The 25,382-nt window shown below is 49.7% G+C and overlaps 2 protein-coding genes across 13 annotated transcripts in view; one reads left to right on the top strand and one right to left on the bottom strand.

Moving 5' to 3' along the window:
- Nucleotides 1-17,779, top strand: part of PRRC2C (proline rich coiled-coil 2C) — a 68,268-nt gene extending 50,489 nt beyond the window's left edge. For 4 of the 12 annotated variants that reach the window (XM_058030614.1, XM_058030619.1, XM_058030611.1 and 1 more), the window contains exons 24-35: nucleotides 379-480; nucleotides 4,352-4,559; nucleotides 5,347-5,550; nucleotides 6,212-6,333; nucleotides 6,871-7,007; nucleotides 8,831-9,065; nucleotides 9,396-9,518; nucleotides 10,927-11,145; nucleotides 11,929-12,003; nucleotides 13,140-13,243; nucleotides 14,460-14,586; nucleotides 17,303-17,779. In XM_058030614.1, coding sequence (XP_057886597.1) covers nucleotides 379-480; nucleotides 4,352-4,559; nucleotides 5,347-5,550; nucleotides 6,212-6,333; nucleotides 6,871-7,007; nucleotides 8,831-9,065; nucleotides 9,396-9,518; nucleotides 10,927-11,145; nucleotides 11,929-12,003; nucleotides 13,140-13,243; nucleotides 14,460-14,586; nucleotides 17,303-17,569 — 1,923 coding nt within the window. In that variant the 3' untranslated portion in view covers nucleotides 17,570-17,779. The remainder of the gene's footprint in view (nucleotides 1-378; nucleotides 481-4,351; nucleotides 4,560-5,346; nucleotides 5,551-6,211; nucleotides 6,334-6,870; nucleotides 7,008-8,830; nucleotides 9,066-9,395; nucleotides 9,519-10,926; nucleotides 11,146-11,928; nucleotides 12,004-13,139; nucleotides 13,244-14,459; nucleotides 14,587-17,302) is intronic. The other 8 variants (XM_058030623.1, XM_058030622.1, XM_058030615.1 and 5 more) reach the window with 7 other exon arrangements.
- A 5,022-nt stretch (nucleotides 17,780-22,801) lies between these two features.
- On the bottom strand, nucleotides 22,802-25,337 carry MYOC (myocilin). Its single transcript, XM_058030219.1, has 3 exons — nucleotides 24,674-25,337; nucleotides 23,683-23,802; nucleotides 22,802-23,597 (listed from the first exon to the last, which is right to left on the bottom strand). Exons 1-3 carry the CDS (start codon nucleotides 25,164-25,166, stop codon nucleotides 22,813-22,815), a joined length of 1,398 nt encoding a protein of 465 aa, XP_057886202.1. The 5' UTR covers nucleotides 25,167-25,337; the 3' UTR covers nucleotides 22,802-22,812.
- Nucleotides 25,338-25,382: the final 45 nt, after the last annotated feature.

Here is a 25,382-nt window from a genome sequence, read left to right as displayed (position 1 = left end):
CAAGGTTCATGACACCCCCTGTACTGTATTGGTACAAAAAGGGATGAACCTGGCTTGGGAAGAATTTTTGCATATCAGTAAAAACTGAAATGGTGCTTGAAATTAAATCCCCAAACAGACAATTGGTGTTTGTTTATGCAGAGGACATGGACACCTTAAAACCTTAATCTTCAGCCTCTTTGAGAGATGAGAAGCATCTTGGCACCTGCTGAGTGGCCTTTCCTTGCCTACCAAATTTTCACCTTATTTTATCAGTCTCCCTGCCAAATGCTCAAGCCTTGAAGAAATTGTAGCTCACTTGATAAAGCTTGAGCTTTGCTTTCTGGGGCTTTTCTAGTAGACTTAGTTAGAATGTGATGTGTGTTGCCTGCCTTTCAGGTGCCCCTGCCCCACACCCTTCCCCTCCCTAGGAGGGAGACTTTACAACAGAGCTCCAGCCTAACTCCAGTTTCTCCCGCTACCGTCGACCTCACCCTCAAGGTATGTACCACATCCCTCTAAGGGTCGTTTTCTTGCATGCAGGGGAAAAAAAAGTTATTGGAGAACTTGCTGGTGAACCTTTTTTTAGAGCCTTCCTTTGTTTCCTCTGCTGAACTGCTTTTGCATATAAATGGATGGCTGAAACACAGACTCTGTCGAAGGATGCATTTAAACCATAAATTTCTAACCCCGTTTTGCATTAACACTTGGCATCTCAACCAATCTTGGCTCCCACTGCCCTGAAAAAACCAAGATCCTAGAGTTTTAGCATTGGGCCACAGTGCTCATGGCAAACCATCAGAATCTGGCTGAGGTTTTTTGAGTGTTGAGCTTAAAATAAGTTGCCTGGTTTGGTGTGAAGGCTTCAAGGATTTGCTTGATAAGCCAAGCTTGTCTTCTTAGTTCTAAGGCTTAGGTGCAGTGATAATGTGGTTTTGAGTTGGATGGCTGAAGTTCCAAGTAGTGACATGTGGCTGGTGTGTTGGTGTCTCTGGAGGGCAGTTAGATCAGTGAGTCAGAACTTTTTGTAGTGTTGTAAATGTTCTGTTGTTTCCTGCTTTCCAGTGCAGAGCAAGTGTGGAGAGTATTTTGAGTGCTGTTTTCCCATTTTGTTGGATTTTGGACTGTGTGCATTGTATAACTCACTAACACAGAGTTGGGCTCTAGCTTTGCTGCTGTATTTTTAGAAGTTTTTGGATTTTTTCTTCTTTTGGTGTCCTAGATCTGCTTTGTCATTGTGACTGCAGGTGACTGAGCCAGTAGAAGTGTTGTTGCTGGTATTAGGGAATAGTGGTGTTTGACCTTGGTTTGTCTTAAGTTTTTAAAAGAAGAAATGAAACTTGATTGGACGCAGAGCTAATGCTTTAGAGGAACTTGCTTGTCAGTCCCAGTGAGACTTGTCTCACTGCTTGGTTTGACAGCTGCTTGCTTGTGATCTCTACAGATGAGAAATATTCATGTTCTCTTGTTGAATCTCTGCTTTTCTTTTGTTAACACTTTTATTATAACACCTTTCAAACAGTAGACCTACAGAAATGGGGAGAGCACTGTGGAGGGACAAGTAGTTTAAAAAAATCTGGGTTTCTGGTACATTCTTGTGTAATGAGTTATCCTAATGTGACTTTCTGGCGTCTGAAAGTGTTCTGAAATAGTCTCTGACTGGAGATGCAATCCTGTGTCACACAGGTAGGGCTGAAAGTTACCTGAAAGTTACCTCAGGGTATGGGACAGTGCCCAGTTACAGAGCAAACTGTGGTGTCTGTGTCATTCATCCTGCATTTCTTTTCCTGCTCTTGTGGTGTCAGTGATTTCTCAGTGGGTGACAGATTTTTGGATGTTTGGTAACAAAATAGGATTTTGAGGATTTGTTTTGAGGATTTCTTGAAGAACCCTCTGACTGAAATCTGCATGGAAAGATGTTTGGAAGCAGCTTTGTCCCTGATTTCTTCATTCCAGCCACTGGAGCTCTACCTCCTTTTCACAAACACAGAAGGCAGCAGGCTTGTTCTGAAGCACACTCTGAGACTGTCACTGTCCCTGCAGGCACAGCTCTGCTCTTTGTCATCCTCTTCCAGTGCAGCAGGAGAGAGGAAAGCATTTCCTTCAGTTTCTTAAAAGAACAAAATGTCCAGGTTCTGCTTGCATAAAGGATCAGTCCTTGCTCCTGCTCTTCCCTCCATCCCCTGTCACAGAAAGCTGTGTGTGAAGAGACTTGTAGGGCACTTGGCCACAATTGCATCATTCTTCAGTGGGGGTATGAGGTGCTCCTTGTTGAGATCTTGTTTCCTTGGAGTAACTTTGCTAAAGACACCTTTACTCAGTCATCCTCTTTGCTCAAAGGGCTGTTGTAGGTAAGGAGCTGAGCAGAAGAAAGTCCAAAGCAATCTCAAACTGAGCTGCTTGGCCTTCTTCATATCCAAGGTTTCATCTCAAATTCCTCTGTAGGCATCTGGTCAAGAAACTGACAGGTTTGAACTTTGTTTTTGCAACCATTGAGGCTTTGGTGTATTTAAGGAAAGGCACACTGGGGTTTGTCTCCAGAGGAGGTTTTGGGTACCATGGGCAGGGCTGCTCTGCAGTGAGGGCCCCAGTGGATCAGTGATGAAGAGAAGCCTCAGGCAGCCATGATCTCCTCCTTGTTGCCCTCCTTTCTCCCTAACTGAGCAGTGAAACTACAGCACTGTCCCCAGTCTCAATTTAGAGCCTCTTATTCCTCCATATCTGCTCTGGAGATGGTGCTGAATAGGCATTCCTAGAGTGTCAATCTCTCTTGCATCTTTGCATCTTTTTCTCTAGTTTATAAAAGTTAGATATTGCTAAGAGGCTTTCCAAAAGAAAACTTGAGGACTCTGTGATGTGCTCTAGGTGTTACAAAATGCAGTGTGTAGCTTTTGCTATCAATAGCTTCTCCAGGACATCCTGAAAACCAGTGAACATAGAAACTTCTACACCTTCTCTAGCCTGACAGTCACAGATTCTTACTCACTTTGTCTCAGTGCCTGAACAGAATCATTTCCAGCACATCAGTGGTGAATTAACCTTGCCTTGTGTGCAAGAATCAGAGCCAGTTTGGAGGAGAATGTTGTGGAGGGGAAACAGTGAGAGATTGCTGGGGAAGATCTCAGAAATGAAAATAGGTGACTTGCCCCCAGAGGATTTAATGTGTAACTAAGTTTCCCTCCTCCCCCTTTATTCTCTTCAGGAATCCAGAACCTCATTTTCCACATGGGTGTGTGTTGATCACCTGTGACCCACTTCTTTCAGTATTACTCTGCTTTTTTATCATTCCTGAACATCTGGACAAATAACCTGAGCCACGTTTGGTCTGTCCAGACTCTGCCTGACTCATGTAAAGCAGGGCAGGGTGGCTTTGAGACTGAGCTAGGGGGGCTCTGGAGCAGGCAGTGAGGGCAGCTGTGTGGTGAGGATGTATTTGCCCCTTAATATCCACCACTAAAGGCAGCACCTGGCCTTGAAAAACTTATGGTGAGCAGTTTCAGCTCTGCTAGCTAAACTTGTGTTTCCACTGGAGACACCTGAAGGTTGTGCAGAAGTCCATGGACCATGTTTGAGCTTTTAAATTAGTGAGTGTAGTTTAAACATTAATATTTCTTGTTCACTGGACCCTCAGAAGTGTTTCAATTTCGATTTTGCATTGTCTGGCTAACATAGCAAGAATTAGATTGTATTGGCTGCAGTAAAACAATGGTTGTTTCCACTTCTGGGGGAAGATAACTGTGTCCAAAATATTTAAAGTTTCATCTCCCTTGCTGTGCAAGACATAAGCTCATAATTATAGAAACAGAGGAGCATGAAGCATTTTTTAGCTTTAACATAAAGCAGCACACCCAAGCTATGTGAGCTTGTGGCTGCTTCTTGAGCAGGAGTTGCTTTGGAAATCCAAACTTGGCTGCTTCATGTTCACTGAAGTGTGCAGTGGGTATCCTTGGTGGTCACTCAGAGTGGATGGTGGACCAAGAAAGCAAAGGGCTGCTTCATTTGAATGGCCCAAGTAACTTGGAATTAAAGGACTTGATGGAAATGTTTAGAGAGAGTTTTCCCTTTCTTTTGCTCACTGTGTCTTTGCTCTTCATGTCAAACAAAACCAAGCCAAATTAGTGTGAGTGAATTCTCTCCTGAGCATTGGCTGTAAGATGATGAACTGTGCACATGTGCAGTTGGAGCAGATGAGCAGCTCCAACCTGAGGCTGTTTGCTTTTTGCATGAACAGAGTTGCACGATGACAGCGACTTCCAAAAGAGGCTGGCATGAAGCCCCAGTTGCCTTTTCACTAAAAAGAGCTGTTAAAAGAGAAACAGGGACTGCTTGAAACTTCCTAATAGATGAGGACATTTTTTTTTCTTTTAAATAGATGGAGTCTGCACGCAAAGCATGGGAGAATTCCCCAAACATGGGGGAGAAGAGTTCACCAGTGACCTCAGCAGCATCTCCCATTGCTGGTGGCAGCAGCAGCAGCAGCAGCAACACTGGGCCAAGCAGTGGCACCTACAGCTCTTTCTCAAGTGCATCAATGCCTCCTATTCCTGTGGCCTCAGTTACCCCCACAACATCCCTCTCAGGTAACTCATGTCAAGGCAGTGGTGTCCCCTTGTGTTGTTCCTTGCTTATGTTTGGATTCAATTCCTTTTGGAATTGTTTAATGCAAAGCTAACAAAAGGTTTGTGCTAGGAATGGAATGTCAGATCTGAGCAGCAACTTGCCAAATAACCTGTTAACTGGCTTCACTGTTCCACTTCAGTCACCTGAAAATGACATTAAACTTCTCTCTGCCTAAGGAGGAGGTAAACTTCCCTTGTCTCTGGTTTAATTTTGTTCAGCCAAATGGAGGCAAGCACACAGATTTTGGGGCAGAGAATAATTCTGATGTCTTACTTCTATTTGTACTCTTGCTTTTTAAGTTAAAGCTTCAAGAACTCATATCAAAACCTATTTGCAAAAGGCAGAGAAAATGTCCAGCTGCTCTTCACAACCACTGCTTGGTTTACCACCTTGGTTCTTGGCAGCAAACAAAAGATGCTAAATCTGGTTAAGTCTTCATCCCTTGGAATGTTAGAGTCTATCTCCATGAGAGGCACAACCACTGTGGGTTGCAGTGTTTTGTTGAGTAACTGACCCAGCTGCCTCCTTCAGTGCCTGAGAAGGGAGGTGTAGCAGGGCTGCAGCACTTCCACAGTGAATCCACAGAACTGGCTCCTTGTGTTTCTTGTGTTGCTGGAAACAGCTGCATCAGGTTTCAGTGCTCTTTACCAGTTCTGTGCTCACAGAGCTGCCCCAAAACTTTGACCTCTGAATGAGGAGGCTCTGAAATGTCTTTGATTGTTGCATCCCTGGCTTTTTTCCTCCTAGGAGCTGGAACATACACAACCTCTTCACTGAGTACAAAGACTGCAAGCACCTCAGACCCTCCTAACATCTGCAAAGTGAAGCCCCAGCAGCTGCAGACAAGCAGCCTGGCTTCTGCCAGCCACTTCTCCCAGCTGAGCTGCATGCCATCCCTCATTGCCCAGCAGCAGCAGAGTCCCCAGGTCTATGTGTCCCAGTCTGCAGCAGGTAATGCTGTTTGTGCCTGAGAAGCCACACATCTGCTTTTTGTTTTTTTTTATTTTGCTCTGCAGTCAAGACAGAATGATAAAGATTGTTCTGTACTCAGAATCACTCATTGTCTTACTGTAAATCTGCACTGCTTTATCAGGAAGTACAAATGTAGTGCTGTATAGATTGTTGAATAAAGTAAGCTTGAGTCTCTTCATGTACCAGTTTTCTGTTGCAGAATTGTAAATTGCTGTTTAAGACCTGGAGTGATTTAGTTTTCTTAAAATGCTGCAGTAGTTGAGAGTTGTGACAATTTTCTTTAAGGAAAATCCTACATCTAGTTAACAATCTAGTTAAATTACATGGCAGTGTTTCATGTTCTTACCCTTCCTTCACCCAAATGCCTTTTTTGCTCAGAATCTGTTGTTCATCCCTCCAAAATTGTGTGGGATTAGTGATTCCTGTGCAAGACTGATGGATTCTGGGGGTGAATTGGAAAAGGTACCAAAGCTGTTGAGGCAGCCAGAGCTCTGCAGTGCTGCTCCTTCTCCCAGCCCCTCTGGAGCTGTTACAGGGGGAAGGACTGACATCTCTAATTCTTGATGAAAACCTTTCTAGAGGGGATGGTGTTGGGAGTTAGGTGCTAAAATCAGGTACTAATTGTGTTGCTCTTCCTGAGGCACTGCAGCTCAAATCCCAGCATTCTACATGGACACCAGTCACCTGTTCAACACCCAGCACGCCCGGCTGGCACCACCTTCCCTGGCCCAGCAGCAAGGCTTCCAGCCAGGCCTTTCTCAGGTATCTGGGCTTCCTCATCCACCTTGTTCCCCTCCATCTGCCTGTTGCCTTCAAAGTTCCACTAATGATTGGATGAGGCAGTGGAGAGTGAGAATAAAGACTGCAAAAAATGAGAATGTCCCTCCCTTTGCTGTCTGTTCTGGTGCAGCAGGCACTGCTTGGTTGTTTGCCATATATTTGTGAGTGGAAGTTTATTCTCTCAACTTCCATGGCAAAGTTTCTCTTCCTGGGAGGTGTTTCTGTGGCAATGTGAGTGCAGACTTAACTTGTGTCATACAAAATCCTATGTAACCTCAAGCAGTTGTTTTATATGCAGATCTGAATATTTCACTCAGTTTCTGCTGGTTGGTTGTGAGGAAATGTATAAAATTCAACTAGAAAGTAATTTTCATCAGGGCAGCAATGCAGCCTTGGGGATTTGACATTCTTATTTTACTTTTCATAATGCTACACAAATCCTCACACACATTCAGCTGCAGTTTTTCTAATTTAATATTTTCTCTTCTTTCTAACCTAATTTTAATGTTTTTTATGCAGCCTGCTTCAGTTCAGCAGATCCCCATCCCCATCTATGCACCCCTGCAGGGACAGCATCAAGCTCAGCTGAGTTTAGGAGCAGCACCAGCTGTTTCACAAGCCCAGGAGTTGTTCAATTCCTCCTTACAACCTTACAGGTAGGTAGCATGTGCACATTTCTTTGGGGTTTTAGTGTCAGAATTATTCAATTTGGTTCCCTGCAGACTTGTCATATGTGCTCCATAGCTGCCTCATCTTGCTGTCTTCCCCAAATTTTTTTTTTGTCTGAGAACTCTGTATGCAGATTGTCTGTCTTGTGCAGATGTAGTTGTGAATCTGGGTTAAAAACTGATGCATATTTGTATCTTTAGAAACCAGGCTAAAGAGCTGAGAGTATCAGTCTGTCATAGTAAGAGAACAGAAAATGTCTGTCCCTTTAGTTCAGCAATTCTTTTTAATCAAACCAACACTGGGGCCTTGAAACACTGTGAAATTCCAGTTTGAGCTCCTGGGTAGTAAAGACCTCATTGCAGGGTATGTTTCAGAATGTTTTATTTGCTGCAGAAGGTACCAGTAGCACCAGTATCACTGCACTGGCCCTGACAGACAGACAGACTTCACTGTGAGCCTCTCAAAGCTCCCTTGCCTTTCCTAGGAAAGCTGCTCCACAGCAGGGTAATTCTGACAAATGTTGTTAGTTCCACTTTGAGAAAGCTGCTTTGGAAGTTTAATTAGAGGGGTTTGCATGGGCTGTAGTTCAGTCTGCCTGTTGCAGTGTAGAAGGCTGAGGCCACAGAAGGTTTAATTAACCACATTTGTATCCTGACTTTGGTGCTTAGCTGACTTTGTGGGACCAAACATTGCTTGTCCCGCTACAGCTGACAAAAGCTGTTGCAAACAGTTGGCTAATTGCAAAAACACAATCAGGCTGGCATGTGGTCCAGATTAAATAAATCTGATCACACACAAACATGGCATTAATGGAGTTCTAACAGTGGGAGTGCTTCTCCCACATAGAAAATTGCAGAGGAGGAGAAGCTTGGAGATGCACAGGTTGCTGGTTTAAAACATTACAACCAAAAGTTAAAAATGAGCTAAAAAACAGCTTGGGGAAAAAAATTGGCTCCATTGAAGCCAATCCTTTGCATCCAGTCTGGAAGAGTTTTTCCTGTGTTGTGCAGTGAGGGGAGGGTGCAGAGCAAAGCTCACACCAGCACCAGGGAAAGTAAAAGGTGTTTTTACACATAAACACTCTCCTGAGGCTCAAAAGCTTTCAGAGGAGCCCTTACTTCAAAACTCTTGATTCTTCAGGCTGAAGGTGGCCACTCGCCCAAGTTCCTAGTTGGGATGTTCAGATAAATATTTCTGATGGACTAAACCTGTGTGTGGTGCTTTGCTGTGCTGGTTTCAGTCTTCTTTAAACAAACTGCAGCTTCCCTATGCTGCTCACAGAGGGATTGAATAGCTGGTAGAAATTAAAGGCTGTGAAGTCTTTTGAAATCAAAACATTCATTTGGAAGCTACCATGGTCAGCATGCAGTGGTTTAAGCTGTAGTAGAAGTTGGCCTATGGAGCTCTGTGGAGTGAAGAGACCAAAACATTTCCCTTAGTGACTCAGTGGGGCTGCTCACAGGGGCTTTCCCATCCCACCTTGGAGCACAGGAACTAAAAACTGGCAGTTTTTTCTGTGTTACAGTTAATTATCCAAAAATTATTGCAGCATAAACATCTAAATAGCAAATTGTGATTTAAGATTTTAGTAAGAAGCCTCATTGTTTTTTCCTGTGGCCTTCAATAGCAGCTGTTACTTTGTTGTATGCAGAGTAAATTGAAAAAAATCTACCTTTCTCAGGTGAAAATGTGTTCAGTAAAGCTAAGCATATTAATTCTGTTTAAAGATAATAAACTGTGCTGTTCGTTTTGGTGGTTCATTGTTGAGCCGTGTCAGAATTGTTATGAATACCACTTGAATCTCTTGCAGATCCCAGCAAGCTTTCATGCAGAGTGGTTTGTCTCAGCCATCCCCAGTGGTTCTGTCTGGCACAGCCTTACACAACTTCCCAGCAGTGCAGCACCAGGAGCTGGCCAAGGCCCAGTCCAGCCTGGCCTTCCAGCAGACCTCCAACACTCAGCCTATTCCCATCCTCTATGAGCACCAGCTCGGGCAGGCTTCAGGCCTGGGGGGCTCTCAGCTCATTGACACACACATCCTGCAGGTAGGAAATGCTCCCTGCAGCCCTTCTGCTCTGTTTGGGTGGCAACAAACTTCAAACACTTGGAGGAGAGTGTTCTTTTAATTTAATAAATGTATATTAGCTTAATCTCTGAATTGAGGCTTGTTCCCCAGATTACAGTGCTCCTTGTGCTTTTGTCACTAATTAGAGCTTCAGGTTTAAATTCCTTAATTGTGATAAAGAGCTGTACCACCAGCTGCAGATGAGAGCTTTATCACAAAGTGAAACCTTCACATTTATCAGCTTCCCTTGCTGGGCTTTCTGTGGCCCTGCCTGAATGCTCCTGATGGGAGATGTCTCTTCTCTTCCTAGGCCAGAGCTACCCTCACTCAGGCTTCAAACCTCTACTCTGGGCAGGTCCAGCAGCCTGGCCAGAGCAATTTCTACAACACTGCACAGTCTCCCAGTGCTCTGCAGCAGGTAAACTATGGCATGGTAAATTTCCTGCATTGTATTCTTCCTAAAAAAAGCATGTCGTGCTTGGTGGTGTCTGTGGGGTTGGAACAGAGGAGAGGGCTGAGACAGCCTCTAATTCTTCTAAAATAAAACTGGAATGTTAATAGTGAAGGCTCAGGTCATGTTGGTCATTTGTCCCTGGCATCCTTCCCTTGAATAGTTCATTTTTCAGTGATGGGCAGATACTTCATTGGCACTAATGTGCTGTTGCTAATTGACTGAGGCACATGATGGCTGTATGGAAGCAGATACCAGGAGAGGTGGAGAGAGAGAGAGAGGCAAAGTCCAGGTGCTAAATGCAGCCTAATTGTTAATACCAGTTCTAACTGAGCTGGAGCCCAGGAGTGCTCACAGAAAATAACTGAGGAGTCAGCAGATAGGTGATCATGCAGGTCAGTAAAATAACTCCACTGATTTGAGGGCTTTTTCACTCTTCTGTGAAAGAACTGCTAAATTATTCTGTCATATTTAAGGATACTGTCTAGTGGTTTCCATCTTCTGGTTGATTTTTTTAATTGAAATGACTTCCAAAATCAAACTGGGGATGGATTGATTTATTATAGCAGCCTACCTCCTACACTGGAAAAGGTGCCAAGACAGAAATCTAGAAGAGTTGTAAAAGATTGGATGTTGGAAATCTAGCACAGTTTGCAGGACCTTTTAGAAGAGTTGGTACTTTCAGTGTGTTCAGTTCTGGCTGTCTCTCTGATTTTAATCTGTCACCCTTCAGAGCAGAATCCTTGTAAGCCTTTCACATTTGGGAATCTCTCATCATTCTCCTTGTCACCCTTAGAATATGATTTTGCAGATAGTGGATTGTGAGACCAAGGCATGCAGTAACTCCTGCCAGTCAGGTCACTGCTGTTGTATTTCCATGTTTATCACTACCACTCTCTGCTGGTTTCAGCCCACAGCACAGTGGTAAATGCAAGCAAGGGACAAGCTGTGTGTTTTTGTCATTGTTTTTAAGCTCAAAGTGCTGGTTGTTGGAACTCCTGGAAAGTAAAATCTAATTTTTATCCCAGTGTCCTTTGACTAGAATTATTTGAAGTAAACAAATAAGCCAGTCCTGTCCCTACCTGTGCCAGAACTGCCTTTGTTTTTCTGAGCTGAATTAAATTTCCCTGTCACACAGTGAAATCAAGTTGAATGATGTTGGAGGCAGGAGATCTCATGCACCTTTGTTTCTGAAAAGCAAAGACCCAAATGCCATTAGAGCTGTTTATAAAGGCAAACTGAGCAATAAATGCACTTATTTGCTTGCAGCTCTCTGGTTAAATAAAGAACTCATTAAGGGATAAAGCTGAACTAGAGCTAGCAGTGGCAGTGACATAATGGCCTTTGTGTGTCTGTTACTGGTGATGTTGTGCTCTCTCTCTCTCTGCAGGTGACAGTACCTTTGCCAGGATCACAGATTTCCCTGCCCAACTTTGGATCCACAGCCCAGCCTCTGATAGCCCTGCCCCAGTCCCTGCAGCCTCCACTGCAGCACACCCCACCACAAGCTCAGGCTCAGAACCTGAGCAGACCTGCCCAGGTGACCCAGCCCTTCAGAGGATTGATCCCAGCAGGAACTCAGCACAGCATGATTGCTGCAACTGGGAAGGTAACAGCACTGCCACAGCTGCAGGACAGAATTCCTGTGAAGCACAGCTGCTTTTTGGTTTGTGTAACCAGCACAGCAACTCGTGCTGACTGCTTGCATCTTAAAAATCTGCCTCAGCTTTAAAAGATGAAAAAGCCAATCAGGGTTAATGCCAGAGGGACTGGCTCTGTGCATTTAGCTGAGGTTTTGTAGCTAACTTGGTGCTGCTCCATTTGCACTGCAGGAATACCTGGTTTGGTGCTGACATCATGGACTAGTAGGGGATTTCATGCAGAAGCCATGTGGAGAACAGTACTGAGATGTTGTGGGAGCAGCAGGACTCTGCCAGGGCTGGTGCCAGATTCTGGGCCTGCCTGAGTTGGTTGCTTTGCTTCTGGACTCAAACCAGAGCAGGCTCTTTGGGCTCAGGGGTTTCCAGTGCAAAATGGGGAATTTTAGAGTTTTAGGGGCTTCAGTGGACTCTGTATCAGCCATGACCTTAAGAATTGAACTCTATAATTGTTGCTGGGGATCTGCCTTCTGAACAGCACAGCATGGTGCACATTAAGAATGTAGCATTGTATGCAAGATGGGATCTTTCTGTAATTGAAAAAGAAAAGTCTGGTCTTGCAGCTCAGGAAAACTGAGGGAACAGCTCTAGGAAGGAAATACCACTAAAACAGTGCAAGAATCTCGTGTATCATGGGGGGCATTCTCTCCTCTCCTTTATGTGAAGCTGCTGAGGTAATTGCTGATGAGGGGATGTGTGGAGCTGGTTTCCAATCACAAGGTCTCTTGTCTTAGATGGAATCCCAGCTTTACAGGCCCCGGGGATTCTCGGATAGTGTGCAGCCCTCGGCAGTTGCAGTTCGCTTCCAGGTGAGCACTGGGTGACACCCTGGACATGGACACAGCTCAGCTGGCTGGCAGCCACAGCAGGGTCCCCCCACCTGGGGGACTGAGGCACCTCTGCACCTTCTGGCCTCCATTTTAGGGTGCTTGTGAATATAAAATAACCCCACAATCCCAGTAATTTAAGCTGCAGTACGAAAAAACTCGGGTGTTAATTCCACGTCTTGGACAGTAATGGCAACCAGAATTTCAGACCACCTAGATGAAGCTTGCATCTCCTCACCCCCAGAGAGTGTGTATGGTGGTTTTTGCACTGTGCAGTTTTCCAGTCTCATGGGATCTGGCCAAATCTTTAGAGCCTGGCAGTTGTTAGGAGCCCATTTTGCAGGCAGCAGCATGTTTGTTGCTGCAGTTGTCACTGGAAAATGATTGCTCATTTCAGCAAAAAATGAGGGAAGAGCTGCAGTGGGATGCTGGCCTTGGATGACTTTCCTGCCCTGCTCTGAGATTCCCATCATATTGCTGCTAAAGAAAGTCAGCTTAAAACAGCCTCTCATTTCTAAGTGATTTATTGTTGCTGTTATGCTTCATGGCCATGTGTGGAAATACACTGTCCCAAAGGCTAATTTATTCTGTTGAGTGTATCTGCAAAATAGCATTCAAGAGTCACTGCTCCAGTTAGTCTGGAGATTGTTTTGCATGAGTGACAGCTCCATTTTTACTGTGCTTTGGCTTTGTTTATTTTTATAGACCTGGACTATTTGGTGATATTCTTCTTCTCAGCGTTTTTCAGGATTATTTCTAAATATTTTCACGTGGTACCTGAGATGGGAGTCTTGGAGAAGTAGATCTCAACCCCAAAACATATTTTTTTTTCTTTTTTTTAGGGCCAAATAGATGAAATGACTCTCAAACCCCCTGTCATTATGCAGGAGGAGCAAGTTAGAAAGCCCAGTACCATTGCTGCAAGTGCCAGATAGGGCAGGAAAATTGTACACAGAGGTGCTTGTGGTGCTGGGCCTGTCCTAATTATAAGAGGCTGTTCTGCAGTCAGGCTTTCATCTCCACTTAAGTGACCTCTTTTCATTGAGGTAAGCTAACAGCTGCTTAACAAATGGAATTTTTTTAATTAGAATTAACATGTCAATTGCTGTGTTTTTCAGATATCAGAAATGGACCTGAAGGCCTTTGGAGGTGGCATTGATGTTAAACCTGGAACACCACCAGTTAGTGGCAGGAGCACGACCCCAACCTCCAGTCCCTTCCGGTAAATCTCCCTTCAGCTCCAAATTCCTTAAAACCAGAGCTAGAAAATGTACCTAGTCATGCATGAGCAGCCTTTTCTGGAGGGTATGAGCTGAGGGGCCACTGATAAATGAGACACTGCTTGATCTGAGCTCATGAGCAGCATTCCAGTAGGTCAGCACGTCTGCTGTATTAAACAGAAGGAAATGGCTCTGAAAGAAAAGGTGGAAAATACTTTTTTGGGTAAGTGAAGAAACAACAAGTGGCAAGGAAGATGTGGTTTGGGATAAAACTGTAAGAGTTTATCTGAATTGTGGGGTTCAAAGTAAAAAACACTTTAAGGCTTAGCAGTTGTGGCAACAGTTCTGTTAGAGGAGTAAGTGTTGTTGCCAGCTCTGTAAGCTCCTCACAAGTGAAATTAATAAAGAAAACAGACTCCTTTAAGCTTACAAAATATTTATATTGAAATATTGACATTAATAAACAAAACAGACTCCTTTAAGCTTACAAAACACTGGTGTGTGGAGCTTAGCTGGTGTCCCTCTGCTCATTTTGCCAGGAGTGCATCACCCACACCCTCTGCACGAGAACTCTCTGCAAGGCAAGCTCTGTTTCCTCAAGAAGGCTCTTCACTCCTCCTTCTTTTTCTTCTTTTTCACTCTTTTCTCTTTGAGGGTTGTTTGCTGCCCTTCCCCCAGATAATCAGTCAAGCTTCATGTAATTCCTGGTGATTGAACACCTTGGAAGTTTTAGTGGAGGGTCACGTTCTCAGCCAGATAAAACAAGGAGAGTATTTTATGTGAATTCTTGAAATCTGTTCAAGTGCATTTTGAAACATGGGGACAGCAGGTCAGAGTAGAAGCAGCTGCATGTTCACTGCCTGCTGGGACAAGCCCTGAACTTGCCATGGTAGAGCAAAGAGTGACTGCAAAGGAATATAAGATAGCAGGGATGGAAACTACATCTAACATCACAAATCTGACATCAGTGTTCATACAGATGTGCCCTGGACCCTCTTCATAGCCTAAATATTTCTGATTATGCTTTCTCCTTGAATTCTGAAGTTCTGAGGTTTTTTGAGCTTCTATATAGAAAAAGTTTCACACTTTTTTTTTTTTTTTAATTCAGACATTGATTCTTCCCCCCTTCAGTGCTGAATTTCTAGTTAAGTTGTAACTAGGGGCAGAAACATCTTTTGAATGAAAGCAGTTGATTTTAACTGGAGTTCTTTCTTTTAGGGCCAGTTCTACAAGCCCTAACAATCAGTCCAATAAAATGAACAGCATTGTGTACCAGAAGCAGTTCCAGTCAGCAGCTGCAGCTGTGAGAATGACACAGCCCTTTCCTGCACAATTTGCACCACAGGTAGGTGACTGGTGGCTTCCCTTCCTGCAAACAGATTTGTTCCTCTGTGTCACCTGGTGGCTCTGACTCAACCCTGTCCCCTCAGCCTCTGTCATGGGGAGATACAAAATGGAATCCTTAAAATGGAATGGTGTAAGAGACCAAGGTCAAAGCAAAAAATTACCTCTGTGATCATGCTTGCAAGTAGTGCTGATTTTGTGGTGTTTAATTTAGAGTTCTGTGCAAGTTGTGAATGATGTAGAACAGATGGTGCTGTGGCTTCCCCAGGAGCTGTAATGCACCTCATCCTGCAGAAACAGGGGAAGGGGAGCAGCTCAGTGTCTCAGAAGGGTCCCAGTGCATATTTTACACATGTAAAGACAAAGCAGATTTGCAGCTCTGAAGTGTGGAAGGAGCAGCTCAGGTTGGAAAGGATCCCTGAGGTCACCCAGCCCATCCAAGGCAGGGCTGAAGGCTGGGGGTTCTGCATGGCCAGAGGTCCCTGTGGATCAGTGCCTGGGGCCAGAGGCACTCAGGGCCAGGCTGTGCTGAAGGCTGAGCCTCATGTGCAGGTCAGGATGTGAACAGCAGGGCTGTGAGCAGCAGTTCAGTCTGACAGCTCCCAGGCAGGCATGTGTCTGCAAGGCATGGCTTTAAAAAGTGCCTCTGGAGAGTTAACTCTGTCCTGCTTGGTTACTGGTGATCAGGTCATTCTGCCTTAACCTCAGGGGTGGCTGAAATTTGGGCAGAAGGTTTCAGGTGTCCCTCTGGCTCCAGTGAAATCAGTGCTGCAAATGAGAGTTCACAGGTTTGTTTTCTGTTCTGTTGCTGCTTGACTTACTTGGAGCAGCTACAAAGTAGGAGAGCCAAGGCCTCTTGTTCCAGACTTCTGATGTTTTGTCTCCCTGTTGTTGTGTGTGTGTGTCCCAGCCCTGTTTTTTGTAAAAAAGCAGAAAATATTCAGAGAGGTACAGGGAGGTTTAGTGCCTGTATTGTAGTTGGGTTTCCTTGTGTTAAGGTACTCCTTTCTAATTTAAAATAAAAAGGTGTTTGACTGCACTGGGCTTTATTGTCCAACTTCTCAATGCTTGAACTCTTGATGGAGTCTGGGCAGGACAGACAAGTGCTTGCTCTGAAGTGCTTGATCAGTATCAAAACTGGAACTGGAAGGTGTCACAGGGGGAATTGCACAGGTGCAGATCAGGGTTGCTGGTAGGACTCAGAGGGAAGGAAGGCAGGCAGTTTGTGCTGGTAGGATTCAGAGGAGGAAAGGAAAGGAAAAAGGGAAAGGAAAGGAAAAAGGGAAAGGAAAGGAAAGGAAAAAGGGAAAGGGAAAAGGAAAGGCAAGGAAAGGCAAGGAAAGGCAAGGAAAGGCAAGGAAAGGCAAGGAAAGGCAAGGAAAGGCAAGGAAAGGCAAGGAAAGGCAAGGAAAGGCAAGGAAAGGCAAGGAAAGGCAAGGAAAGGAAAGGAAAGGAAAGGAAAGGAAAGGAAAGGAAAGGAAAGGAAAGGAAAGGAAAGGAAAGGAAAGGAAAGGAAAGGAAAGGAAAGGAAAGGAAAGGAAAGGAAAGGAAAGGAAAGGAGAGGAGAGGAGAGGAGTTGAGTTTGTGCTGGTAGGATTCAGAGGAAGGAGGGAAGGCAGGCAGTTTGTGCTGGTAGGATTCAGAGGGAAGGCAGGCAGGCAGTTTGTGCTGGTAGGATTCAGAGGGAAGGCAGGCAGGCAGTTTGTGCTGGTAGGATTCAGAGGGAAGGCAGGCAGGCAGTTTGTGCTGGTAGGATTCAGAGGGAAGGAAGGCAGGCAGTTTGTGCTGCCTGGGATTGCTCAGAGCAGGGAGCAGATGAGGCTTCAGCTCACCCAGAGCACAGCTTGACCTGGTTCATTCCATGCCAGTGCAGGCTCAGTCTGTGCCCGGAGCCACGGGAGGGAAGGGGCAGCTCAGGCTGTGCTGCTGGGAGGGAGGGAGAGCCCTGTGCTCTGCAGGGCAGCAGGGACAGCTGGAGTGGGCCCCGGTGGGGCTGTGCAGGCACAGCTCCTGCTCCTGGCTGAGCTGCTGTCAGCAGTGCTCCTGCTTGTACAGCTCTGCAGTACCAGTGGCATGACAATAGGGTGGGTAACTTCCTGAATAGGATACAACTTGCTGAAGGGTGCCTGTGGTGAGCTGGGGGTCGGTCTCTCCTGAAGGGTGGCTGTGCTGAGCTGGGGGTCGGCCTCTTTCTCCGGGCGACAACAGATAGAACAAGAGGACACAGTCTCAAGCTGCGTCAAGGGAGATGCAAGTTAGAATTAAGAAGGAAATATTTCACAGAAAGAGTGGTCAGATACTGGAATCATTTACCCAGTGAGGTGGTGGAGTCATCATCCCTTGAAGAATTCAAAAAAAGACTGGATGTGGCACTTGCTGCCATGATCTAGTTGAACAGTTAGAACATGGGTTGGACTTGATGATCTTATAGGTCTCTTCCAGTCTTGAACTTCTGTGATTGTGTACTACCTCACACTGTTGTCCCTGATCCTCTTTCTTGGGGAAGGGTCAGGGAAGCCTAGGCATGATGGTAACTACTGCTGAGGAGCCAAGCACCCAGCCCTGGGGACATCAGGGCAGCAGCAGGATGGACACTGCCTGTCTGGGAGGACCTGGCCACTGTGGTCAGTCCTTCACTTCCATATGGGAAATGCTTTTGAAGTCACTCCAATTCCAGTGTCCTCTCTGCAGTAAACTTACTTTCTCCCTCTCTTAAGGCAAAGCAAAGAGCAGAGGTCCTTCAGTCCACCCAGAGATTCTTTTCTGAGCAGCAGCAGCAGCAGCAGAACAAACCCATAGGAGGCAAAGCCCCCAAAGTGGAGGAGAACGGGAGCAAACCCAGCGAGGCGATTGCTGACTCTGCCGGGGTCTGCCCGGACAAAGTCGAGGAAAAGGCCACGCCCGCGCCTGCTGCCACACCCAAACCCGTCAGAACTGGACCAATCAAACCTCAGGCAATCAAAACCGAGGAAACAAAATCTTAGAGGCTGTGTTGCCGTGGAGGGGGAGAGGGGAGGGTGGCCGAGGTGTCAGCAGCGTCAATGGGTGGCCCGAAGGATGAGGAGCAGCCTGCCCTCCCGGCCGGGCTCTGTGCAGCCCCGCGGGGCCCGGGTGCCAGCAGCAGAGGTGGTGCCAGCTGCTGTGGTGCCAGCTGAGCCCTGGCTCTCGGGGTCACGCCTGCTCCAACAGCACCAGGGCTGTGCCACACGTGCGTGCCCCCCTTGGCTCGCGCCCGCCCGCTCCCCAAAGCCACGGCGGCCCTGGGGAGGCATTTCTAGCTGACACAATGACTCCTTATTCTCTTCAGGCTCTGATCTTCAGCTGCTATTTACCTTTTTATAAACCCCTGAGTATGAGAACACGCAGATCTGAAGATGGTGCTGGGCCAAGTAACGTGTGTTAAGTTTTTAGTGACTTACGAAGCTTCTATCTTGTATAAACAGAGGGATCCACGCACTCGCCACGCCAGGCTTAACCTAACACAGAGTAACACTGGCAGTGCTGGATTTCCCTCTGAAGGCAGTGCTTTGCTGGCTGCTGCTGCTTGGATGACAATTTACTGCATTTAGATCACCATATGAAAAAGCTACTTGGCCACCTGTGTCCTCTCCACCCGCTGCCCCCTCAGTGGCTCCCACCCCTGGAGTTGAAGGTTCGTTTTATCAATAGTCAGATTTGTTCCGTTCACCCCTGTCCAGCTGTCTTGGTATGATGCCAGTGGTCCCTAAACCGTTTCCAGTTTCTGTCTGTAACACAGCAACGAGCACTTAAACTGTGCCACGAGAATAAAAGAAACCTTATCAGATGAACGAGAGTTTTATCTCAAAGGTGCATTCTTTATATCAGAGCTGCATCGCACCACCTCCTTGCCCACAGTGTGCTGGAAAGTAGAATCAAGTCAAATAAATGCCTTTTTAATTGTATCCTCTAGTATTCTAGCTGTAGGACAGTACTGTATGATACTTCTGTGAATGTAAGATATCCTGTACCTGCTTATGATATGTAGTAGTGACTGTGCTATACTGGAGCTGTTTTTAATAATGTTATTCTAGAGGTTTTTTTCCAGACAATGATTGAAAAAGCTAATAAAAAGCACCAGGTACCACATCAGTAGCAGAATTTGCTGGTTTTTTCTGGGATTTCTTTTTTCTTTTTTTTTTTTTTATGTTTTTTGGAAGGAAGAGTTGGAAGTCTAATGTGTATAATTTTGTTCAAATGACTGCAGAAGCTGGAAAGGCTGTTGCTGCTATTGATGCCTAGTGAATCGCTATTGGTTATCTTTTTATATAAATATATATATAATTTGAATTTTTGGAAACTAGCTGTGATGTCAACTTTGGAAAAAAGTATCCCACTTGTAGTGTGAGTTGGCATTGTACAGAAATTAACAGCCATATTGGTCTAGAAATGTTAAACTTAATTTTTTTTCCATTTGTACAGGGGTAACGCACTGTATGAAATATGTACGGTCTTATTTACATGGGTTTGATTACAGAAACTAATAAAGTATTCTCTAAATAAAGCCCCTGGCTGCTCTCATGATTCTGCAGGAGGCAAGCAGTGCTCCCAGGGAGAGGATTCTGAAGGAAAATGCTCCCAGAAGCTCCTTTGTTATCCTGGCACTTTCCAGCCCTTCTCCAGCCAGGGGCTCACAGGACGTGGCCTCCACTTGCCCCAGCAGGAGCCTGGGGGTGTTTGCTGGGAATTCCATCTCCAGCTGATGGAGCTGGGGTGGTGCCACTTGTCCCATCAGCCAGTGATGCCCTAAGTTTGAGCCTTCATATTTTCCAGATTCTGTTCTGCATTAGTTTGTAACTCTGAGCTCCATATAAAGTGCTGGCAGGCTCTGCTCACAGCTCAGTCACACAGAACAATCCTTTTCCAGCCCCACTGCAGCTTCAGGCCCAGAAAGTGCCAACAACAGGGAATGGAGGAGCGCAAATGGGACTGCATAACCAGGAGCTGGAATTGGACAAGGAACCCCAACATGGAAATGGACCAAAACTTAGAACTCCTGACCCAGGGTCCATCTGGGGTGTAGCCCTGGGCAGGCTTTGGTACTGCCCAAGGTGTATCCTGTGAAGGCCTTTAATAAATCCCTGCTTTATTCCTTTAATAAATCCCTACTGTATTCCTGTAACTCTGCCCAGCCCCTGCTCCAGGCAGCCTCCCAAGGCAGCAGCAGCAGCAGGGGACAGGCAGGAGTTGAGGGAGCCCTGGCCACCAGAGGGAACTTGCTTCCCACAAACACCAGGAACTTGTGCTGTCGCTCTCTGGGAAGTAATTCCTGCCTGGGGAGAAGGTGCTGGCTGGCTCTGCACCTTTCCTGCCCAGGTTGGTTTTGTTCAGGGTAAAACTGCAGCAATGTGGAGTAAATCAAAGGTGCTGGAATCCACAAATGCAGCCATGGGCAGAAGGAAGGTGTGGGCAGGTCACACTCTGGGTAAATCAGCTTTTTCACAAGGATCTGTGTGAGCACAGCTCAGGAAATGCTTGGGAAGGAGGGTGGACATGGGGCTCTGAGTGAATGTGGACACTGCTTCCATCTAGAAATGTGCTATAAAAGTAACTGAGTTGTGGTACACTTTCCCTGCTTTGAGGTTGCCTCCAGCCTGTTGGACACCCCAAAACTGGGAATTCATTCCCCAGAGTGTTCTATTTTTAAAGAAGTGCTGCTAAAAGGATTCGTGTTCAATTCTGTAGTAATAAAGAATAATTCCATTGGGAAATCAGAGGAATTTCCCACAGTCGGCGGTGGGAATGTACCAGGCTTTGGACTATTTTGTGCTCAGAGCAGAACAAGGGGAGTATTCCTGCAGAAGTTTAACTAAAGTAAATGTTTGGGCATTTTGTGCCTCTAAATAACCCAGGTTTATGTGTGCCTCTCCAAAACCCCAAACCACGCCAGCTGCCTTGAGGCCAGGTGGAGCTTTCAGTCATTGACCCCACTTGATTGAATATTTTATGACATTCAATCAGATAACTTTGCTCCTGGCTATTTACACTGGAGTAGCTCTTGCTTTTTTTTAATTTGAGTGGGATTTGGTTTGTAATCTCTTTTCTGGGACTCTGGTCATCAGAAATAATTGTGCTGGACCTCACAGAAATTAGGAAACAATTTTGTTTGGGGAATTCAATTTTTTTTTCCCCTAATAATGTTGAGGCTGTGAAAAGGTCATCACTTTTCTGCAGGGTGAGAGCCAGAGGGGGTTGAAATGTGACTGGGGCCAGATCCAGCAACCCCCTGGGCTCAGGCTGGCTTCTTGCTGGGATGTGGGCAGGCAGGGCTTGTTTTCCCAAAGCCTGTTAAGCAAAGCAGTGTATTCAGCGCTGTTCAGCTGCAGCCCGGCTTTCTGGAAATCCTGTGTGCGTTGGCTTGTCCTCCTTTATTTTCTCAGGCAATTAAGAGATGCACTGCTCGGCCTGAAAGGGCCCCGGCTCGGGGCGGAGCTGTCTGCCCTCTGTGTCTGCCCTCGGTGTCTGCCCTCGGTGTCTGCCCTCGGTGCCTGCCCCCGGTGTCTGCCCCCGGTGTCTGCCCTCGGTCTCTGCCCCCGGTGCCTGCCCTCTGTGTCTGCCCTCGGTGTCTGCCCCCGGTGTCTGCCCTCTGTGTCTGCCCTCGGTGTCTGCCCTCGGTGTCTGCCCCCGGTCTCTGCCCCTGGTCTCTGCCCCCGGTGCCTGCCCTCGGTGTCTGGGCTCAGCGAGGCGCTGCTGCTGCCGCTGCTGCTGCTGCCGGGGCTCTGCTCCAGCCCTGCCCTTCATCCCCCCTGCTTTGGGACAGAAATGCCTTTCCCCGCCCTTGGTGCCAGCTTTGCTGGGCGCTGCTGGCCCTGCCTGCTGCCTGCTCGGCTCTCCCCAGCTCTGCGTGTGACAGTGACAGGGCTGATGCGTTCCTGGCCCTTGCTCAGGTGAGATTCCTGCCCAGGAGCACGAATGGGTCTTTCAGCCTCCTCCCCCCTGCAGCTTCCCAAACATTCCTCACATGTATCAGCTCACTTCTAACAACGAGCTCGTATTTTTCCAAAATAATGCCTGGGGATGATGGATAAACCAAATTGTGCTTCATTGTGATATGCAAACATACAGTGCTGCTACACTTAAGAAAGAAAACACTGTTAGTGTCAGGGCAGCAGAGGGGTGAAGCATCTCCCTGATCATCACAAGTGTCCCACTGTGTTCTCTGTCCTTTCCCACTGCTCCAATAATTGGTGTGTTGCTGTCAGGAGCTGCCTCCCAAACTGTGGCATTTTCCTGCTCAAGGCATTACAGCTCCCCCTCCCCAGCACCTCCAGCCCGTAGGTGCACCAAGAGTGGCACCAACCCACCACACTCCTTGGAAAACAGCCTTGGAAAAACAAGGTGTGAGGCAGCAGAGGTGCTGGGCAGTGTTTATTGGGCCAGCACCCAATACAGCCCCTGGGGAATGTGGTTGCTGCTGCCCCAGGTGCCAGAGGGGGAAAGAAGCCTCCTCCTAGAAGCTTTCTACAATAAACAGATAAAGCAGCGTGGTTTGGGCTGGCTGGGGAGAGCTGCTGGCCTGGGGTGGCTGCAAAGCTGAAGCACAAGGCTGGAAGGGCTGGGTGCTGAGAGGCCACCTGGCTGCAGGGTGCTCTGCCAGCACTCCTCACCCCTGCTCTCCTGGCTGCTTTTTTCCCTCAATAAAACAAGGCTTGTGCGATGCGTGTCTGTGTTTTCTGCTGCTTTTGAGCCCACTCGATGAGTTTTGGAGGTGGCTGAGCTCCAGGATGCCCTTGGGCACTGGGAGTGTGGGGTGCCAGTGGAGGCTGTGGGATCTCTGCAGGGCCGGAGGCTGGAAACAACAAACCCTGCCCCACAGAGGGGATCGCTGCTCACAACTAGGGAAACACGTTTATTTTAGGGCAGGATCCTCCTGCACAGCCCTCCCCATGCCTGAGCCCTCCCTGCTCCTCATTCAGGCTGGGTGCTCAGGGAGGTCCTGCAGCAGCTCAGGGCTGGGCACTGCGGGGACCCATCCGAAACCCACCGCGGCTGCTGAGAGGCACTTCCCTGGCTCTGGAGCAGTGAGTGCCTCCTCTCTCTCTCTCTCTCTCTCTCTGCTGCACAATGCGATGCGGCCGGGCAGCGTGCAGCCCCCAGCACCCCCGAGGCTGTGGGAGGCGGCGCTCCCGGGGGAAAGGGGCAGGGAAGCGGGGTGCCAAGGCACGCACCGAGCGCCCGGGGGCTGAGCCGGCGCACCGCCAGCCCGGGCTCACGGCCGGGACAGGCGGACGGGGTAGGTGACCATGTTGAAGCTGTCCCAGGCGAAGAGCTGCCGCTCGGCAGGGTTGTAGTCCAGCATGCTGAGGTAGCGGAAGCGGTTCTCGAAGGGGATGCTGAGGGCACGGCTGGTGCCCGTGGCGGTGTCGTAGGCGAAGTTGACGGTGGCGTTGGGCGCAGAGTAGCTGCTGACGGTGTAGAGGGTGCCGCAGATGAGGAAGGAGTTGGCCACCCCCCGCTTGCGGATGTTGGTCTCCCAGGTCCGACGGATCTCCAGCGTCTCGGGGTCCAGCTTGGAGAGGACGATGGCTCCCCGGGCCTTGTCGGTGCTGTAGATGACCCAGAGCCCCGTCTCATCCACCGCCAGGTCGATGTCGGTGTAGCCCCCCCAGGAGTAGGGGTACTGCCCGTGGTAGCCGGCGCCGGGGATCTCCCTCTCGGCCGTGATGCTCTCGCCCCGCAGGTCGTAGCGGGCCACGGAGCGGGACTGGCGGGGCTGGAAGAAGAGCCCGCCGCGGTAGATGACGGCCCCCGTGCTCTCCAGGGGCCGCGGCAGGATGTGCACCTTGGCGGGGTAGCCCCGGGCCAGCTGCTCGGCCTCCTCGTACTGGAAGAGCTGGCGCACCTCGGTGCCCACGGTGTCCACACGCCACGTGTTGTCGCGGGTGAAGGGCGGCACGGGCTCGGGGTCCTTCATCCACACGCCGTACTTGCCCGCGATGGAGTCCGCCCGGCCGAACACCACGGGCTCCCCCACCCACAGCAGCTGGCCGCAGCCTGCTTGGGGACAGGACGGGACACGCAGCGGTCACCGCCAGCCCCTCGGGAGCGGCGGGGCGCGGGGCCGGCCCGGTGCCCGTACCTGAGTCCTCCTTGCCCGGGCGGGCGAGCGCCGTCTCCTCCAGCAGCCGGGACACGGGAACCTCGCTCCTCTCCGACTGCAGCTCCTGGTAGCTCAGGGGCTGCGGCTCCCAGCGCGGCGCTGCAGCGGGGCCAGGCACGGCGTGAGCGGGCTCAGCCAGCCCCGGCACCGCCTGCCCCTGCCGCCCTCGGAGGGCTCCGCCAGCCCCTCACAACCCTGCCTGCCCCTGCCGCTCTCGGAGGGCTCAGCCAGCCCCGGCATCGCCTGCCCCTGCCGCCCTCGGGGGGCTCCGCTAGCCCCTCACACCGCCTGCCGCCCTCGGGGGGCTCAGCCAGCCCCTCACACCGCCTGCCTCCTCCTGCTGCCCTCGGGGCCTCAGCCAGCCCCTCACAACCCTGCCTGCTCCTGCCGCTCTCGGGGGGCTCCGCCAGTCCCTCACACCGCCTGCCTTCTCCTGCCGCCCTCGGGGGGCTCCGCCAGCCCCTCACACCGCCTGCCTGCTCCTGCCGCCCTCGGGGGGCTCAGCCAGCCCCTCACACCGCCTGCCGCTCTCGGGGGGCTCAGCCAGCCCCTCACACCGCCTGCCTGCTCCTGCCGCTCTCGGGGGTTCCGCCAGCCCCTCACAACCCTCACAACCGCCCTCGGGGGACTCCGTGCCGGGCTGCTGTCCCCCGAAATGCCGATGCCTTGGGCAGGAGCCCAGTGCCCCCTCCACTGCAGCGGGGCACATCTGTGACCATTCTCTTTGGGGGATACTCCTAAGAGCCCAGATGAGCACGGTACCCTGCATCCCCCCTGTGCTGTGGGGCAGGCGGGGTGGGGAGGGAGGTACGGGGAAATGGGCTGCGATCTCCCAGCACGGCTGAGCCCACCAGGGTCCCCAGGAGCGGGGGTCAGCAGTGGGGGCACAGCACGGAGGCCGCACGGGGACCCGGCCAGACGGGAGGAGCCGGCGGTAGGGAGGCGCAGGGCCCCCGGCCCCGGCACTTACCCTTGGCGGGGGCACGCAGCGTGTCCCGGCCGGGCCCCTCTCTGCCGGGGGGACAGCGGGCGGCCCGCAGCCGGGTGATCTCCTGGGCGCTGCTCTCCAGCCGCTTGCCCAGCTCCTCTTTCTCCCGCTCCAGCCGCCCCTTCTCCTCCTCCAGCCGGGACTTGGCCCGCAGCAGCTCGCCGTACGCAGCCTCCAGGCGGGAGGCTTGCTGGGGGTCCCGTGCGCCCCCCGGCTCGGCTCCGCGCGGCCCCGAGCTCCCCGCTCCTCGCTCCCGGCTCTCCAGCCGACTCAGGCGGGCGGCGAGGGCGGCCAGCTCGGCGCGCAGCTCGGGCACGCCGCCGGCAGCCTCGGGGCAGGCGGCCTCCACGGGGCTGGCCACCGTGAAGGAGTAGGTGCAGCGCCCGGAGCTGTCATGGGCGCGGCGGAGGAAGGCGGTGTCCGCCCGGCCGCCCAGGGCCACGGAACCCCAAAGCAGCAGCCAGACCCCCAGCATGGCCCCGGTGCCCCCCTCTGAGCGCGTCGGCCACCGGCGCCCGCATTTATAGAGCAAGAGAGTCGGGGCGGCGGGGGGCGGGCGAGCCGGAACCTTCCAGATGCCTGCGGGGGCACCGGCACTGCCCCGCCGCCTCCCCGGGGCCGAGGCCGTGTGCCAGGGATGACGCCGGGGCGGGCGGGCCCGGCGCCGAACCCACGGGGGCCGCTCGGGGCC

This window comes from Melospiza georgiana, chromosome 9, assembly GCF_028018845.1.
Source record: "Melospiza georgiana isolate bMelGeo1 chromosome 9, bMelGeo1.pri, whole genome shotgun sequence".
Classification (NCBI taxonomy): domain Eukaryota; kingdom Metazoa; phylum Chordata; class Aves; order Passeriformes; family Passerellidae; genus Melospiza; species Melospiza georgiana.
This window is presented reverse-complemented; position numbering and strand designations above follow the sequence as displayed.